Source organism: Ostrinia furnacalis, unplaced genomic scaffold, assembly GCF_004193835.3.
Source record: "Ostrinia furnacalis isolate ACB-3 unplaced genomic scaffold, ASM419383v2 OfSCF1799, whole genome shotgun sequence".
Taxonomy (NCBI): domain Eukaryota; kingdom Metazoa; phylum Arthropoda; class Insecta; order Lepidoptera; family Crambidae; genus Ostrinia; species Ostrinia furnacalis.
In genome coordinates this window covers 169,613-187,799 of record NW_021132038.1, presented here as the reverse complement: position 1 = coordinate 187,799, position 18,187 = coordinate 169,613, and the positions used below count along the sequence as shown (strand labels likewise).

Here is an 18,187-nt window from a genome sequence, read left to right as displayed (position 1 = left end):
AAGGCCTGCTTTGGCATGCTAAAATATTATAGGTAGCATCATAATATATTACGGCAGTTGGTACAGCTACTGTCTTTTTAGCTTCCATTGTTCGTCTAGCATTGAGAGAGACTTGAGAGTAGCAGCATTGTATAGCAAGTATTGTTGTGGAGTTGGTATTAGTGGGTAAATTGAGTTTTCTGATGGCAGGAGGGACGAACCGCGCTCACTGGGAGGACGTGACGGAGAACACTCCTCTGACCTTCGTGAATGACTGCGTGTCGTTTACCACGACTGTCTCGGCTCGGTATTGGCTCATCGACTGCCGACATATTGAAGACGCCACTAAAATGGCTACAGAATTGTACAGGTACGACAAACGCTAGTGATGTTACTATTTTTATCTAGACTACTCCATGCCAGTAAGTAAGTATAAAATTTGTTAGTCTCTAAGCACTCTAAATTACTATTTTATAGTACCTACCTAGTTACAGACAAAAGTTTAGCTTAGTAAGGAAATATTTCTTATGCGTGCTGCCTAGCCTTCCTTGTACAGCGGCATTCTCAAAATACACTCTTCTTTAATTTGTAAAATAATTTTAGGGAAGCGATCCACGTGCCATTCATGGCTCGGTTCGTGGTGTACGCCAAGCGGACCGACGACTGCCAGGCCCAGCTTCGCATGTTCTGTGTCACCGACGACAAGGAGGACAAGGCCTTGGAGAGGATCGAACGGTTCATACAAGTCGCCAAGAGCAGGGATGTTGAGGTACACCTGCTTAATTTTATAAAACTTCCCAGTGAAATTGTAAGAGTAGATTACTTAACGTCTTTAATCTTATAATATTCTTAAGATTTCCTACTCTTTCTCCTTTCTCTTTTTGTATCATCATCATCAGGTCATTTAGTTTCTAATGCAGGAGCATGATTTCTGGAGGTAAATGGAGGTTTTGGCCTTAACGCTCCACCCTGGTGGATATACAGGTTCCGAAGGCCTAATGCAAGAGCATAATCTATACTGAAGGCAAATTAAGGTTTTGCCTACACTCGCCGCACTGGCCAAATAGGTTGGGGAGCCCTGATGTTTACATATTTTTACGTTATCCATGGGAAGAGTGGAAATGCTCTTTTAGTTTTCAATTACATAATATCTGTGTATTTGTTGTAAATCTGCTTAGAGTACTTTATGGGCTACACTTTCAGCTACCCATTTAAATACATACAGACATAGCAAAGAATGGCCATTTGATGAGAGCGAGACAAAAACGAAAATGGGTAGCTGGAACTGTGGCCCACTGTACCAACATGCTCCAATAAATCTAATAATATAATATTATCTATTTCCAGGTCCACGAAGGCAAGCCCATCTACCTAGAGTTTGGTGGCAACCTGGTCCCAGTGGCCAAGTCTGGAGAACAGCTGTCGATTCCGTTCCGAGCGTTCCGGGAGAACCGCGTTGCGTTCCCTGTGATGATCAAGACCCAGGATCTGGAGCCGATCTGCCGCTGCCAGTTCATGAGGGATCCGAAGGTTCCTAAGGGTGAACCGTCGCCGGCTCCGGTGAGTCCCTATATAATACGAGCCCTGGATTGCACCATCTTACTTTTAGTAACAAATGTCAAAAGTCTGTCAAGCTCCCTACATAAACCCCAGTCAAAGTAACGGAGATGCAACTTAGCCTTAATAAATGCGTTATGCATTTTTACTTATTTTAGGGTGAACAGGCAGTATTGTGGTTACGACGGACAACTAAGGAACCCTACAATGCGCGTGCCACGCACTTGTCTTTTTTTTTTACTTAACTGGAACTGGAAGCGTACCTACCCAATATGTATAACAGTCACCGTGTCTGGACATGGTATACAAAAATTCTTTGATGAAAAAAAACCTTAAATTCAGAAGACTAGTTTCTCAAAATAGTTTGATCAAGAGCAATGTCATTAATATGAAAAACAGGAATACAGGGAACTGTCTTTTCTGTCTATTCAAAGTACTATTAATACTTTACATTTCATTGATAAAGCCACTTATTCTTATCAATTTTCCCAATAGATCGCCGTCCTGAACATAATGGTTCCTGACGACACATCAGTGGAGCGAACGAGCCCTCAGCCGACCGACACGGTGCCGTTGCGCACTGAGGAACAGGAGCTGATATGGAGGCAACGACTCAGCGACCCGAGGTAATTAACTGGTAGAACTTTCATTCATCATAATTCGGTCTACTAAACAATAGAACTTTCTTGTCTTTGAGCTACTAATTTGGAGATTCCCAAAGTCCTATAAAAAGACCTAAGAAGCACGGAACGACAATAAAAAGTGCCTTTTTTTTCTTTTTATCAACGAATATGTCACAGTCAAAACTCTTAACCAGTCAAAAGTATCCCATCAAAAACAATACTTGTCAAAAAAACCAAGTCTCGCAACTCAGTTGTTCTACGGTAAAAAGTTGTGAGATCCATGTAATACCAAGTCCAGGCCAGGAAATCTTTAACGTTTTACATAAATATATTGACTTGGCCATCGCACTAAATAAGTTAATTTACACGTGTTTTCNTGTGTTTAATGTAAAACTGTTACACTTCTGAAACTTTCACAATACTCGTAATGTATAAACGTTTACGTAGTCGATATTAGTTTTAATTGCGTAGAAATTTATAATAGTATGGTGAAGATGATTTAGAAGTAAAGGCCTGCTTTGGCATGCTAAAATATTATAGGTAGCATCATATAATTGAGGCAGTTGGTACAGCTACTGTCTTTAGCTTCCATTGTTCGTCTAGCATTGAGAGAGACTTGAGAGTAGCAGCATTGTATAGCAAGTGTTGTTGTGGAGTTGATATTGGTGGGTAAATTGAGTTTTCTGATGGCAGGAGGGACGAACCGCGCGCATTGGGAGGATGTGACGGAGAACACTCCTCTGACCTTCGTGAATGACTGTGTGTCGTTCACCACGACTGTCTCGGCTCGGTATTGGCTCATCGACTGCCGCCATATTGAAGACGCCACAAAAATGGCTACAGAATTGTACAGGTACGACAAACGCTGGTAATGTTACTATTTACCTAGACTTCTCCATGGAAGTAAGTAAGTTTATACTTAACGACAACATCGGCAACGACTGATAAACTTTATAGTTTATCAGTCTCTAAGCACTCTAAATTACTATTTTATCTAGTACCTACTTAGTTACAGACAAAAGTTTAGCTTAGTAAGGAAATATTTTTTATACGTGCTGCCTAGCCTTCCTTGTACAGCGGCATTCTCAAAATACACTCTTTTTTAATTTGTAATATAATTTTAGGGAAGCGATCCACGTGCCATTCATGGCCCGGTTCGTGGTGTACGCCAAGCGCACCGACGACTGCCAGGCCCAGCTCCGCATGTTCTGTGTCACCGACGACAAGGAGGACAAGGCTTTGGAAAGGATCGAACGGTTCATACAAGTCGCCAAGAGCAGGGATGTTGAGGTATACTTAATTTTATAAAATTTACAAATGAAATTGTATGTCTGTATTCTTGGTTCACTCTTTCTCCTTTCTATTTTTGTATCATCATCATCAGGTCAATTATTAGTCTCTAATGCAGGAGCATGTCTATTTATTGGAGGTGAATGGAGGTTTTACATTCGCTACTCTGGCCAGGTCTTTTAAGACATCCATGGGAAGAATGGGAGTGTTATTTTGGTTTCAATGGCATATCATTAAACTGGTTTGTTGTATCCTCAGATCATAGAAAGAGAATAGATATGAAGTCGCGCGTAACTACAACGAGAACCAGTGTCCCCACATTTCCCCCACCACAGCTCCCACACACACATTCAACTGTGTAAAAACAAAGCGACTGAGAGTCTACGACAACATGTGCAACCGGCTTAAAAGTGCTGTGATTGGCCAGAAGGCGTGCCTTATGGCCAATCAATGGCCGCGTGACGTGACGCACACTTTGAAAAAAGCAATTAGAGAGAAGAAAGATAAAATGGAGTCGATAAGATATCGATACTTTAAATCCTGGGGGCAAGGCTCGAAATTGGTTTAAAAAATGCTTGTATGAAAACCTTTTTATTATTATACGTTATTATTATGTTCTTTAACGATTTTTGCATAAAGGAGTCAGTTCCATTTTGTATGGACGAAAAACTCAGAATCTAGAAAATAATAATTTACTTCTATTTATCGATAATAGGAAACCGTATTAGAACACGAGCCCTGCACTATGTTACGACCGGCACATGCGGCCGTACTGTGTATTTTCACGCGTCAGTGGATATCGGAAGAAATAAAATACATTGCGCAGTAGTTACGCATGACATAAAGTGGTTGCTAACTAAATCGTCAATGTACAACGTGTTTGAATTTTTATCACCACTAATTTCGATATCGCAGTAAATGTCACGGCACTGAATTCGTTCGTAAAAATGTTTAGTTTTTTTTATTTATAAGCAAAATACCAATGGATTTGCAATACTTACATGTGGTAAATGACTTCATTGTTCCTGTAGTTCTTCGTTTCACTTATGTTATTGCACGTTACGACGCATTATCCAACAATATCGGAGAACATTTCCTCAGTACGACTGAATCGCGACTAACCTGGCGTCGCGGGCGATGTTCGTTTCTGGGCATATCGCGGAGACACGCGCCACGCCCCCGTTTCACATCTATTCCCTTCTATGATCTGAGGTTGTATCCTATCTACCAATATGACGCAATAACACACTATGTTGTCTATTTCAAGGTCCACGAAGGCAAGCCCATCTACCTAGAGTTTGGTGGAAACCTAGTCCCAGTGGCCAAGTCCGGAGAACAGCTGTCGATTCCGTTCCGCGCGTTCCGGGAGAACCGCGTTGCGTTCCCTGTGATGATCAAGACCCAGGATCTGGAGCCGATCTGCCGTTGTCAGTTTATGAGGGATCCGAAGGTTCCTAAGGGTGAACCGTCGCCGGCACCGGTAAGTTTCTACACATTACTAAGTTTTATTAAAATGCAATTTGTATTTTATCAATCAGCTGTAGATGGAAGCGTACCCATTATGTTTAACAGTCACAGAGTTTGAGAGCCTTGATATACTGCAGTCACTGAATAATGACATAGTAGAATAAGAGTAGTTTATTTAACGAAGTCTTTAAAGTCTACAGTTGTTTAAGAGTCTATATGTTACGGTCAAAGTGATAAATGTGAAAATTATGAATAATCGCCGGTTATTATGAATAATTACCGCATGATTTGGTAAATGTGATTAATATGAGATCATTTTAGTGTGTATAAACTAAATAGGCGGCTTAGGATTAGGCCGCCGCACCCTAACCTATTTTTCACTATAAATCAAAACAATGTTATAGGCATTTTATATATTAAAAAAAAAAAAAAAAAAATTATGGCAAAGTAATGTTATGCAAAAAACATTCCAAACGCATTTTGCCAAATTATATTAATATATGATATCAAAACGTTCAAAATGTGAGGCTGTACATGAGCGCTGTACACGAGCCGGTGTTCTCTTTTATGGTGTTTGTTAGTATTAAGGTTACATTATGAAATAATCACTGATAAATGTGATTAATTTATCTCTTTTACCAAGCCTGTCGGTAATTATTCATAATAACCGGCGATTATTCATAATTTTCAATTTATCACATTAACCGTAACATATACATCGTTAAAAGAAGTCATATTAGTCAAAGTCTATGAAAATTCCCAGACAAAAAGCAAAGGGAAAAGCTACAGTTATAGTCCCATAATAAGTTCGATCAAGAGCTAGCATAGTAATGAGAAAAAAAAGCAGAAACACTATGAAATGTCCTGTAATTGATTAATTGACAGAGTCACTTATCCTCCCAAAAATCAATCTTCCCAATAGATCGCCGTCCTGAACATAATGGTTCCTGACGATACATCAGTGGAGAGGACGAGCCCTCAGCCGACTGACACGGTGCCGCTGCGCACTGAGGAGCAAGAGCTGATATGGAGGCAACGACTCAGCGACCCGAGGTAATTAACTGGTAGAACTTTCATTCATCATAATTCGGTCTACTAAACAATAGAACTTTCTTGTCTTTGAGCTACTAATTTGGAGATTCCCAAAGTCCTATAAAAAAGACCTAAGAAGCACGGAACGACAATAAAAAGTGCCTTTTTTTCTTTTTATCAACGAATATGTCACAGTCAAAACTCTTAACCAGTCAAAAGTATATTTGAGTACCAAAATAGTCAAAATAAAAAAGTACTTAACCAGCAAAATCAATCAAAAGACTTTTGACCGCAGGCAATCGTATTTTTTACTGAATTAACAGTCAGTAGTTTTCCAAATGCAGTATCCCTTTAAAATGAATTGGTGACTTTATTGGTACTCTTGAGAAATCTTATTGAACTGAATGATTTATTTTTAAAGGGTCAAGTTTTCTTTAATAAATCGAATTGCTCGTGAAATAAACATGTATGTACATACTTAGGTTGGAAGACATTTGCAACCTCCTCGGCAAAGACTGGGTGGCGCTGGCGTACGAGCTGGGAGTCAGCGTGGCCACCGTCAACCAGATCCAAGCCAAGAGGATCACGGCTGCTGAGCAGGCGCAGCTCATGCTGAAGCTTTGGAAGACGCAGTCTGGTACCAAGGCCCAAGGTAGGAATACAATAACTACATAATATGTATAGATTTGGAGGAGGACTTGGTGGTTCTCGTACTAGACTACAATACAGTCTTGAGGCTACATAGTTTAAGGCTTGGGGCTACCAAGTGGATTTCACTGCTAGACTTTACGACTAGACTAGGCCTTCTCTAAAGTTTTCTTCAACGACCGATCCTGTGCTGGTGGCATCAAGATGCTTTCAGATACAGCCACTAGATCATCGGTCCACCGAGTGAGAGGCACACATTGCGTTTTTCACTCCATGGTCATAGATACAGTCGTGGGGACTGAGTAATGTTCAATTTCACTGTATGGGTTACATTGACGGTCAAACTGTAAATGCTCGCTTCCCTGGCTAAATAGGAGTAGCAGGGGCGAGAAAGAGAGGTGGAACTAGTCCTGTAATAATTGGTATTCACACTTTTTGCAGACACTTCATTGGAACTGGCCCTATGCCGCATTGGCAGAGATGACATCATTGCACCTCAATCGGAAGTCACAAACGAGAGGCGCATCCAGAGGAACATCTACCAAGAGAGACAAGCTTCTGAGGAAATCGAGGCTTACAAAGGTATTACCGAAATATTTTTTTTAATTGTTGCTTGTATTAGGTATGTAGACTATTCACAGGTAAAGCGCCTAACTGGGAAGGTTCTTGTGGTAATATAGCGGTGCGATACGGGTGATATTATGAGAGAAGTAACAGAACTATCACGGAATTTATTTCAGAGGCACATCTGAAGTCTCACTGATGTTTTAACGTAAAAAATCCTCCCGCTCCGCTTCATTACTGCAAGAACATACTAAGTTAAGCACGATAGCTGCAAAAATTGACAATATCAAACGTTCTCATTCTGATAATAATATTTGTTTCATAGCTGAAGAGGATAATAAACTCAAAGACAAAATATACGACGAAAACCAAATTGCCGAGCGTCTGCACAGAGAATCTGAGCAAGACCATGAAGACGAAGCCAAGTATTCTCCAGAAGAAAAGTCGATAGTGGATAAGAGTGAGTCTTTAGTGGACAGAACTCCCACGCCTAGTGAAGAAAGTGAGGAGGACGAAGGTCAGTCAAATGTATTATTAACTACTTGACATATTAATTTGCATCTCCCCAAGACCGTAAGTTAAGGCTATTATTTTGTCGAAGTAACTAAAAAATATTACTTTTTGACAGATGTGAAGCGTAGTGTAGCAGAAAGGAAGGAACAAATAACAAGGAAGTTGANGGTACCAAAGCCCAAGGTGGGAATACATAATATGTATAGATTTTAATGCTTTGAAGGGGGCACCTGGTGGTTCTCGTACTAGACTACAATGCAAACTTGAAGCTACATAGTTTAAGACTTGGGATTTCACTGCTAGACTTTACGACTAGACTAGGCCTTCTCTAAAGATTTCTTCAACGACCGGTCCTGTGCCGATGGCATCCAGATGCCTTCAGATACATCCACTAGATCATCGGTCCACGGAGTGAGAGGCACACATTGCGATTTTCACTCCGTGGTTATAGTCGTGGGGACTGAGTAATAATAATAATAATAATAAATACACTTTATTGCACACCAAACAAATAACATTAACAGTAATGTTCAACTTCACTATCTGGATTTCATTGACGGTCAAACTGTAAATGCTCGCTTCCCTGGCTAAATAGGAGTAACAGGGGCGGGAAAGAGAGGTGGAACTAGTCCTGTAATAATTGGTATTCACACTTTTTGCAGACACTTCATTGGAACTTGCACTATGCCGCATTGGCAGAGATGACATCATCGCACCTCAATCGGAAGTCACAAACGAGAGGCGCATCCAGAGGAACATCTACCAAGAGAGACAAGCTTCTGAGGAAATCGAGGCTTACAAAGGTATTGCCGAAATAAAATTATTTATTTTGTCGCTAATATTATGTAGACTATTCACAGGTAAAATGCCTAACTGGGTAGGTTCTTGTGGTAATATAGCGGTACGAGACGGGTGTTAAGTGACAGAACTAACAGAGCTATCATTCTGATCGAAAGAAGATATTAAATTATGCGCTATAGCTATACCTGCAAATGTTAATAACACATTTTGATTCTAATATTAATATTTATTTCATAGCTGAAGAGGATAATAAACTCAAAGACAAAATATACGACGAAAACCAAATTGCCGAGCGTCTACACAGAGAATCTGAGCAAGACCATGAAGACGAAGCTAAATATTCTCCAGAAGAGAAGTCGATAGTGGATAAGAGTGAGTCTTTAGTGGACAGAACTCCCACGCCTAGTGAAGAGAGTGAGGAGGACGAAGGTCAGTCAAATGTATTATAATTACTTGACGTATTTATTTTGCATGTTCCCAAGACAGTAAATGTTCAGACTATTTTGTGGAAGTAACTAAAAAATATTGATTTTTGACAGATGTGAAGCGAAGTGTAGCAGAAAGGAAAGAACAAATAACAAGGAAGTTAAGCTCAAGTAAAATACCGGCGTCAAAGCAAAAGAAAGAAATTAGAGAAGAAATCATTGAAATCAAGACTCAGATCAAACCTGACATTAAAAAGTTCCATGATATTGAACAACAAGTGCAGGTAAGCTTCTTCAAAAATAGTCTCAAAAATCTTAAATCTGTGTTTACATGTAACAATAATGTTCAATATTTTTATTTCTACATATTTTACTAATATTTCATTGCACATACAGGTTAAGGAAAAAGATCCCAAATTAGAGCGAACGCGTTCAAAAACGTCTCCAGAAACTCTTGAAGAGACCGAAGAAATAGAAATTCACAGAGAAGAGATAGTTGAAGTAAAGAAAGAAGAACCAAAACCTGTGGAACGGCCAGTTGAACAATTTAGAAAGTTTGACCCATCGTCTCCTGCTAAACCAACCCCTAAACATCTACAGAGGCACATGAGAAACGAATCTATGCGATTCCCCTCCGGTGATTTCTCCAACGTTACTATCACTCCAAGGAAATCAGTTACGGAAACAACAGAAGTGAAACAAGTAATAGAAAAAGTTGACACATTTACTAAGGATGTTATATCACAAAAAGAAATCGTTAGTTCTAAAGTTGAAGAAAAACTAGACGATGGTGAAAAGTCCCCAGAACTTGTCACTGAAGATGACAAAGATATCGCAGAAGCTACGTTGCGAGATAAGATCAGTTCATTCGAATCTAAAATACCTAAAGAACCGTCAATTGACTTACCTAAAACTACAGTCAAGCTAACAAAAGAAGCATTGAAAAAACACACATTAGCACAAGAACAAGGCAATGAATATACACAAGAGTTTGTAAGGGAACAATCTAAGCAAATCTCGAGTATGGAAACTCAGGAGCACATGGTTCATAAAGTTTCAGTTGAAACTGAGAGACAAGTTGAAACTGTGAAGTCTGTAAAGGAAACCATTCAGCACTTTGATTCTAAAATTAAATACGAAGATAAAGGTAAACCGTATTCGAAGACAATAAGAACGGATTCAACTCTAGTTCAAGTGTCATCAGAAGAAGATAGCGAATTTTTAAAGAAATCAACCGACTCAGAAACTGAAACTGAGTCACAAACAACTGTAAAGGTAGATAAATTAGAACAAAAAATTAAATCAAAGTTAGACAAAGAATCGTTCGCCTTCAAAGGCTTGAAAGACGGATTTGAATTGAAATCCAAGGACCCCAAAATTATTCCCGAGCAAGACGATAAAAAGTCGGACGATGATGATAAGAAAGATGATCATCATGTTGCCATCAAGTTAGAGAAGCAAATGACAGAAGAGCTAAGATCTAAAGTTAGCGAAGAAGAAATTACAGAAGCTGTGGAAGAAAAAGAAGTTTCTGTTAATGACAAATTAAAAGATAAGGTAAGTTCGGGCTATTATAAAATTAAATACTGTGTGTAATTTTTCTTTACCTACTATTTTTCAAATCAATCGGCTTTACTGAAAATAAATTATTAGTTTTATTCCTATCACCTATTTTGGTTACTAAACATTTACAACTTCCATTTATTTCTGTTATATTTGTTTGTAGATTGAGCCTCAACTGTCAATAGCTAGCACAAAATCTGACCTAAGCAAACATACTAAGACTGATTCCATAAGCTCTGACGTGCAAGATCTTATTGGTCGTAAGATTTCTCAAGAGTCGCCTGTGCCATCAGGCATAGAAAAGACCGACTCACTTGCCGATTTACAGCAAAGCACTGAAAAAGATTTCAGTTTTATTTCACAAACTGAATCTAAGGTAAATACTAAAAAACTTTTCAAGTAGTAACTTATACAATCGGCAAAAGCTAGCTCAATTCATGTTTATTTCAATCAAGTAACTTTTTATTTCTCTGCTACTTAATTTGGTTGCTAAACGATAATTTGAATTCTCTTTCTCAAAATGTGAATAACTTTTTAGATAAATTTTATTAGGTATTTTAATGTTATGCAAGAGTTCAATAATAATGACTAACTTGTAGGTATATTCCAAGGATTCAAAGCACCGTAGTGACTCACTGGACGAAGCGTCTCAGTTCTCAGACTTAGAGGATCAGATCGGTTCCAGTCCAGCTCACCGGCCTGTAGACAAGGATNACAAAGATGTCAGTCACGTCGTATCCAAGACTGAAGTAAAAACTATAACTGTCGTCTCAGATAAAACTACACATGCTAGAGATCAAACTCTAGAGTTCCTCAGATACGAAAGTGAATACAGTGCACAAATTCATGCACCTACTATTGACGCGAAAGACGCAGAAAAGGTGGGTATGGTCGATCCCAAATTCAGGCCATCGTTAAACCTTGTGTTATTTGTGATAAAACTTTCTATTGAATATTTGATAATAGAGCTGATATGTTTACTTTTAATAAGTCTACTTCTAGCGTGTGTATTGTATTTTGTATTTAAATAAATCAAAGTATAGATCTAAAATGTAGATGCCAATACGTATAATGATGTATGATTACTAGTGTTTTCATATTATTTACTTCATATTTTGATAGGTCTCACCTAAAGAGTCTCCAGTAATAAGTGCAAAGGCTCGTCAATTCATTGAGACAGTTCCCGAAGACGATTCAGTTCAGGAATGCTTCTTCTCTAAACGCATTTACTCGGACTCTTTAGAAGACTCAGAGCACACAGACTCAAGACGCCATTCCGAAGCTGAGTCCCTGAAATCAGACCAATCAGATGTAAAAGCTAAAGTTTCTTCGTCTGATTTTGATGAACGCGCTGAATATGAAGAAACAGTCGACTCAGGAAGTGGATTTGGTGACGAGAAGTTCGAAGAAAGCGTCGGGTTTACCTCAATGAGAATCGACACTAAGACAACTGACTCTGAGAAACAAGATTCTGAATCTGATAAAGAGCCCGAAGTTGTATTCAAAAAGATGGGACCAAAACGTCATTCAAGGACAGAATCTGTATCGATCTCAAAAATTAGTGATTTACAATTAGACCTTGAACCGGCTAAACCAAAACAAGAGTTCCAAATGTTTGTCACTGAGGCCGAAGAAGTTGATAAATCTGACAAAGATGAACCTTCTGATAAGATTTCTTCTGAAAGTAGTCGAGAAATTGAAATTTCTGAACGTAAATCATCCGAAGGCATTTCAGACAAGATTAGTTCAGAAGATGCTGTTACGGAAAAGAAGACGTCCTCTGAGGAAGACGCGTTGAAAGACGGTGAAGTGATTCCACTAGATGAAAAGGTGACAGTTACTAGTGTCAAGGAAATTACCAAAGAAATTGTGAAAACTGATGTAAAGACATTCAGGGAAGATACCGTTGAGAAAGGTACTGTGAACTTTTTTATTATAATGATTTAGTGGAATTTCATGAAACGCATACAATGCGGTATCATATCTGAAATCGATCTGATGTTTTTATTTCTGTGAAAATACACAACTTGTGTGTAGTTTTCATAACGATAAACAACATTTTGCTGCGTATTTTTCGTAAATTCTATCAAAGCCTCTCCTTTTTGTCCTTTTGATTACTTTGCATTTCTTATTTTTTTAGTTGATGCCATCAAACGTCAATCAGTGACGTCAGCTGGATCAGGTTCAGTTAGTGAGCTTCGCTTAGAAGAAAAGAGATTATCTGATGCTCACAGCCTCACTGAGTCCAGGGATTACACTTTTGAAGAATCCGAAGATGATATTGGTACCCAAGGTACCCATGTGGATATGTCTAAAGATAAGGTTGATACTAAACTTGAAAGTGAGAAGAAAGCTGCTTTAGGTAAATATTACACCTAAATAAGATTTGTTTAAGATCCTGAACATACCTGTTATAATTGAATGTGTTGTTTTTTGTAGCAAAAGCAAGTGAATCCAAATTAGCAAGATTAACTCATGGAGATTCGTTAGATGACGTTGAAGGTTTCCCAGAGGATCACGTCACAGATTATGTACATAAACTTCCTCATATTGCTGAAGTCGGGTAAGTTGTCTACTTTACGAAGAAATAACTAATTCATGAACATGTAATGAATATACTTTGCTATTGAGTTGTCTGTTTTTTTAGTCATTTTATTTATATCTAATACACATGAAAAATTAATAATGACGAGTTACCATTATTATGCTCAATCTGGTACATCGCTTAGGGTTCAAAGCATCTAACAATCAAGTTGATTCAATTTATATTTTATGTGAGTGCATGAGTATGCACGGCTTAATTAAATAATAATCTGGGGGCACGGCAGTAAAAAGCGGCACGGCCGTACCATCCTTTTCTCGAAACAATTCAGGCCATTTTCGACTGCCTGTAACTTCGTTGTGGATAAAACTAGAAGGCTGAATTTTCATTAGCTATGCAGGCATTGTAAAGACACGGTATATAATTNTTATCTGACGCTCACAGCCTCACTGAGTCCAGGGATTACACTTTTGAAGAATCGGAAGATGATATTGGCACCCAAGGTACCCATGTGGATATGTCTAAAGATAAGGTTGAGACTAAACTTGAGAGTGAGAAGAAAGCTGCTTTAGGTAAATATTACACATAAATAAGATTTGTTTAAAATCCTAAACATTCCTGTTATATTTCAATGTATTGTTTTTTGTAGCTAAAGCAAGTGAATCCAAATTAGCAAGATTAACTCATGGAGATTCGTTAGATGACGTTGAAGGTTTCCCAGAGGACCATGTCACAGATTATGTACATAAACTTCCTCATATTGCTGAAGTCGGGTAAGTGTCTAATTTAAACTATACACATGAATGTAATGACTATTCAAGTGTACTGTGTAATCTACTTCATTTAAGTCATTACATCAATCAAATCTACAGCTTCGCATAGGCTTGAAAATGACAATCAATTAATTAATACAAACTTTTCTATGTACCTACTTATCGGTAAAGTAAAATTGCATTTTGTTTCAGGGCTGTGCAAGATAGAGATATTACCAACGAATTTTTGAACAGAGAAAGGGAAGAACAGTTGAAACGTGAAACGATTCATATCGTCTCATCCTCGTCAATTGAAAGCACTCCTCTCACCAAGGAAGAGAAAGTGACAGAAACTCATGGACCAACTGTCGTAACTAAAGTTACTAGTATTTCGGGACCTACTGAGGAGATATCAAAAGTTGTAGAACAAGTAAAATCTGATAAAAAAGAAATTGTTGATAGTGCGTATACTGTTACTGAGACGCATGAACCAACTGTTATCACAACAACAACATCAATTACCAAAGAGGTTGCAGAGCCAATTCAAGAAGTATTAAAGTCGGTCACATCAGAAGGGCCTACTTCTATCGATACACGAAAGGACATGGAAATTACATACACTGTAACGGAACATCACGAACCAACCGTTGTGACTAAATTTACGGCAATCACCAAGGAGGTGTCTGAGCCGACTGAAGAAATATTTAAAACGGTCAAATTAGGAGGACATAAATCAATTGATACGCGACAAGTAACTGAAACTTCGTACACTGTGACTGAACACCATGAACCAACTATTGTCACTAAAGTTACGACAATAAGCAAAGACTTTACTGGACCGATTGAAGAAGTTTTCAAGACTGTCACAATGAAAGAGCCAGCGATAACTGATTCAACACAAGAAGCTGAAAGTAGTAGTTTTATTATAACAGAAACTAGTGAGCCTATAGTTACTACTATTACCAAAGATGTTTCGGATCCAAATGAGGAGATATTTAAAAAAGTCACAATGAAGAGCCAGGCATCAAATGAAACTTACATTGAAACTCATGAACCTACTATTGTAACCAAAGTAACCACAATTACTAAAGACATTACTGGTCCAATTGAAGAAGTCTTGAAAACAATGGAAGGTCCAATCACAACGGATACAGCACAGGAATCAGAATCGATAGTTACAGTTGTGAAACAACATGAACCAACTGTTGTAACTAAAGTTACCACAGTCACAAAGGATATTACTGGATCAACTGGAACTGAAACTACAACTACTGAAACCATTGTAAAAGAAACTTCTTCCAAATTTGATGTTAGCAAAATTAGAACTGACACGCTAGGTAAATTTGACTTGGATGAAGATTTCGAAGAAGTAAAACGGTTTGTGCCTAAGAGTCTCGATTTAAAAGAAGTTCCTGAAATTACAAAAGAACAAGTTAAACCTGTAATTGATGATATCCTACAAAAAGGTACTATTGCCGCAGCTGCAAGAAGTCCAATATTAGACAAAGATATTAAAATAGCCACCAAAGATATTGTTGAATCTGAAAAAAGATCATACGACGCTAAAGTGCCCCATAAAGAAGAGCGTAGACATTCATGTATAAGCCCTGCTATATCATTAGAAAGAATAGCTGAATCTGAAGTGGAGACAGAAGATGAACAACCAATACCAAAACCAATAAGTTTACCTATTGAATCACATAAAGTAACCGAGACAAGTACAGAAATGAAGAAATCTGATTCAGCTATGAAGCAAATGGCGGACAACATTGAAATAATCATTAAGCAAGCATCTGAGGACTTTGATGTTTCTTCAGATGAACAGATTGAACCTGAAGAGCCATCTGAACAGCGAGATATTGCTGAACGAGTCTCTGTAGACTCTATTATTGAAGAAGCGGTCACCACTGTAGAAGAAATGTTGGAATCTTCGAAAGAAGCTAAAGAAAAAGAGATCGAAGCTAAAAAAGAAATAGTCTTTGAAGAGACTAAGAAGTTTGTAAAGGAAAGGCCAGGTTTGATAAAATCCCTTTCACGAGACAGTGGAGAAATTGTAATAATGCCTAAGAAGAAGCATCCAAGGACATTTTCAGTTCAAAGCTCGCCTGAGGAAGTTGAAGAGCAAATATACACCGATTCTGAATCTGGTAAGTTTTAATACATTGATTTTAAGACATTATTTAAATTAATGTTTGATTTAGAGTAGGAATTATACAAAAAATGCGTTTCAGATATGGATAAAGCAAAAGTACTTGAAATAATTGAACCTACTTCAGACCTTGATGGTAAAATTGCGACATCTAGCTTTGATACAAAGAAGATAAGGACTGATTCACTTGATGATGCCGATGATTTCCCAGAAAAAGAGGTAAGAGTAATTTTAATGTAAAATAACTAAAACATTTAATGTATAATGTTCTTGTTTAATCTGTTTATGAGAGTCCTAATTACTTATAAATTAATGTTAACTATTCCAGTCTGAATATTTTGGCGATGATGTCAAATTTTCTGATGAACCGGCGGAGGGTAAATTCTTAGATGATTTCAAACCGGTTGACAGACCTGGTCCAAGCCATCTAAGGCAACAGGACACAGAAGAAGACAGGTCTTCTGACAAAATGATCAAAAAGACGCACTTTGTTGACAGAATACTACATTCAGACTTAGTATCTAAATCAACGACTGAATCATCAGTTACCACTGTTGTTTCAACGTTAACTAAGTCATCAGACGAAAGCCAAAAATCAGTTTTGGAAGATGGAACATCAGCTGAATTTTCGAAGATCAGCGGTGCTGAATTAGTCAAAGATCCCTCTAAAACTTCATTTGAAACTAAAGATGATTCCAAAATAGAGGAGCCCATTGAAGATCGAGGCACACCAGATTTGTCAAAGAAATCGATTGATTTGACCAAAGATTATTCAAAGTCTTCCATCGACAGCAAAGACACTTCAAGAGATTTTGCCACAAATGAACTATCGAAAGACTCCACGGTTGATTTGAGTAAAGACTTTTCTAAAGCATCGGTCGAAAGCGTAAAAGAGACCTCCAAATCACTTGATGAAAAGACTTTCTCGGAAGATCATTCGTCATTAGATGTATCAAAAACTTTGGCATCAGATGCCTCAGAAGGCATCACTATTAGCAGAGAATTCCATGAAGACGAAAAATCCGTGTCTCGCGTAGTAAGGATATCAACCAGTTCTTCCCAAGAAACTTCAGTTATGACTGAGAGTAAACTATTGAGCGAACAAGATGATCGGTCTCTAGATAAAACGAGACCGTCAGAAATCGATCAAGAAAAAGATTTTATCGGTGAAATCGACGAAAGAATCGAAGAATTAAAATCCGAGATGAAAAAGTCAGAAGACAGTTTTGGAGAATCATCATTATTAGACAAAGCCTCTGACAGTAAATCAGATAGTGTCATTACTGATGACTTAGTGAAAGATGATAAAGAAGAATCTAAAGAGGACGTTGAAAAGAAAGAAATGGATGACCAAGTGCCAGACATGACTGAATTGAACAGAAGATGTTCCAATCTATTAGAAGACATATCACAAGGAGCACTTATCAGAATCGATTCAAGTCACGTGACACATGGTAAGTTCATTTAAAATAATCCTGATACCTAAGGTTAACATTTACATCAGCACAATATATATTTTTTAAATATAGCGCGCAGTTGTAATGTAGATTTATTTGCACCTGCAGATCTAGCATCGAAATTTTCCAAAACACCGCCTCCATCACCAGTAGATTTGAAGGACAGATCCAAAGTGGAGGATGGTTCTGGCGATAGGCAAACCGGGCTACAACTTAGAGGTATGTTTCAGTAAAAATCATTGGAAACATCAAACACATCATGAAAGTATCTAGTTTACAATCACTTACACAAGTGTTAGTTACATGACATTTGAAGCACAACACAATACACTAATCCCACATTCACAAACTGGTCATAGTAAAGCTAGAAGTAGACGCTAATTGATCATTCCACTTAGGTTCCGACTCATCGTTCCTGGATGCAAGCCGTCAGTCTCCCAGGGCATCATCAGCTGGAGACAGTCTCATTAGTGAAACTGAGGCCCACCAGAGTGGTCAGTATACATTTTATCACTAAAAATCATTCAATAAATTAGAATACAACTTTATCCCCTCAATATAAACCTTCCACTAACCGAAGTTTTGTTTTAACATTACCTGAATCTTGCATCAAAAAAGCAAGCTTTTCAGTACAAGTAGTGGCAAAGCAAAGTAGAGTCATAGCGAAACTTTACTCCTGATTTTCGTAGAGAGAAACCATTTATAGAGCCTTTTTTGCCACACTCTTTTAGTTTACGCCAATTATCGCATGTATTCTGTGGTTTAGTTTCACATTAATAATAAGTATTAAATTAATATATTATTGTTCCCAGAACCGCAAACGAA

The 18,187-nt window shown here is 38.0% G+C and overlaps 1 protein-coding gene across 1 annotated transcript in view; it reads left to right on the top strand.

Annotated features, from left to right (window-relative positions):
• LOC114353723 (ankyrin-2) overlaps positions 1-18,187 on the top strand; it is a 63,009-nt gene that overhangs the window by 33,197 nt on the left and 11,625 nt on the right. The window contains 28 exon segments of the mRNA XM_028305800.1: positions 190-349; positions 583-748; positions 1,327-1,539; positions 2,032-2,162; positions 3,284-3,449; positions 4,717-4,929; positions 5,839-5,969; positions 6,431-6,600; positions 7,038-7,178; positions 7,486-7,677; positions 7,789-7,856; positions 8,125-8,137; positions 8,336-8,476; positions 8,712-8,903; positions 9,014-9,183; positions 9,296-10,456; positions 10,626-10,838; positions 11,062-11,343; positions 11,585-12,377; positions 12,603-12,824; positions 12,902-13,025; positions 13,449-13,576; positions 13,654-13,777; positions 13,970-15,903; positions 15,988-16,124; positions 16,234-17,359; positions 17,471-17,581; positions 17,761-17,856. Of these exon segments, the coding sequence (XP_028161601.1) occupies positions 190-349; positions 583-748; positions 1,327-1,539; positions 2,032-2,162; positions 3,284-3,449; positions 4,717-4,929; positions 5,839-5,969; positions 6,431-6,600; positions 7,038-7,178; positions 7,486-7,677; positions 7,789-7,856; positions 8,125-8,137; positions 8,336-8,476; positions 8,712-8,903; positions 9,014-9,183; positions 9,296-10,456; positions 10,626-10,838; positions 11,062-11,343; positions 11,585-12,377; positions 12,603-12,824; positions 12,902-13,025; positions 13,449-13,576; positions 13,654-13,777; positions 13,970-15,903; positions 15,988-16,124; positions 16,234-17,359; positions 17,471-17,581; positions 17,761-17,856 (8,718 nt within the window).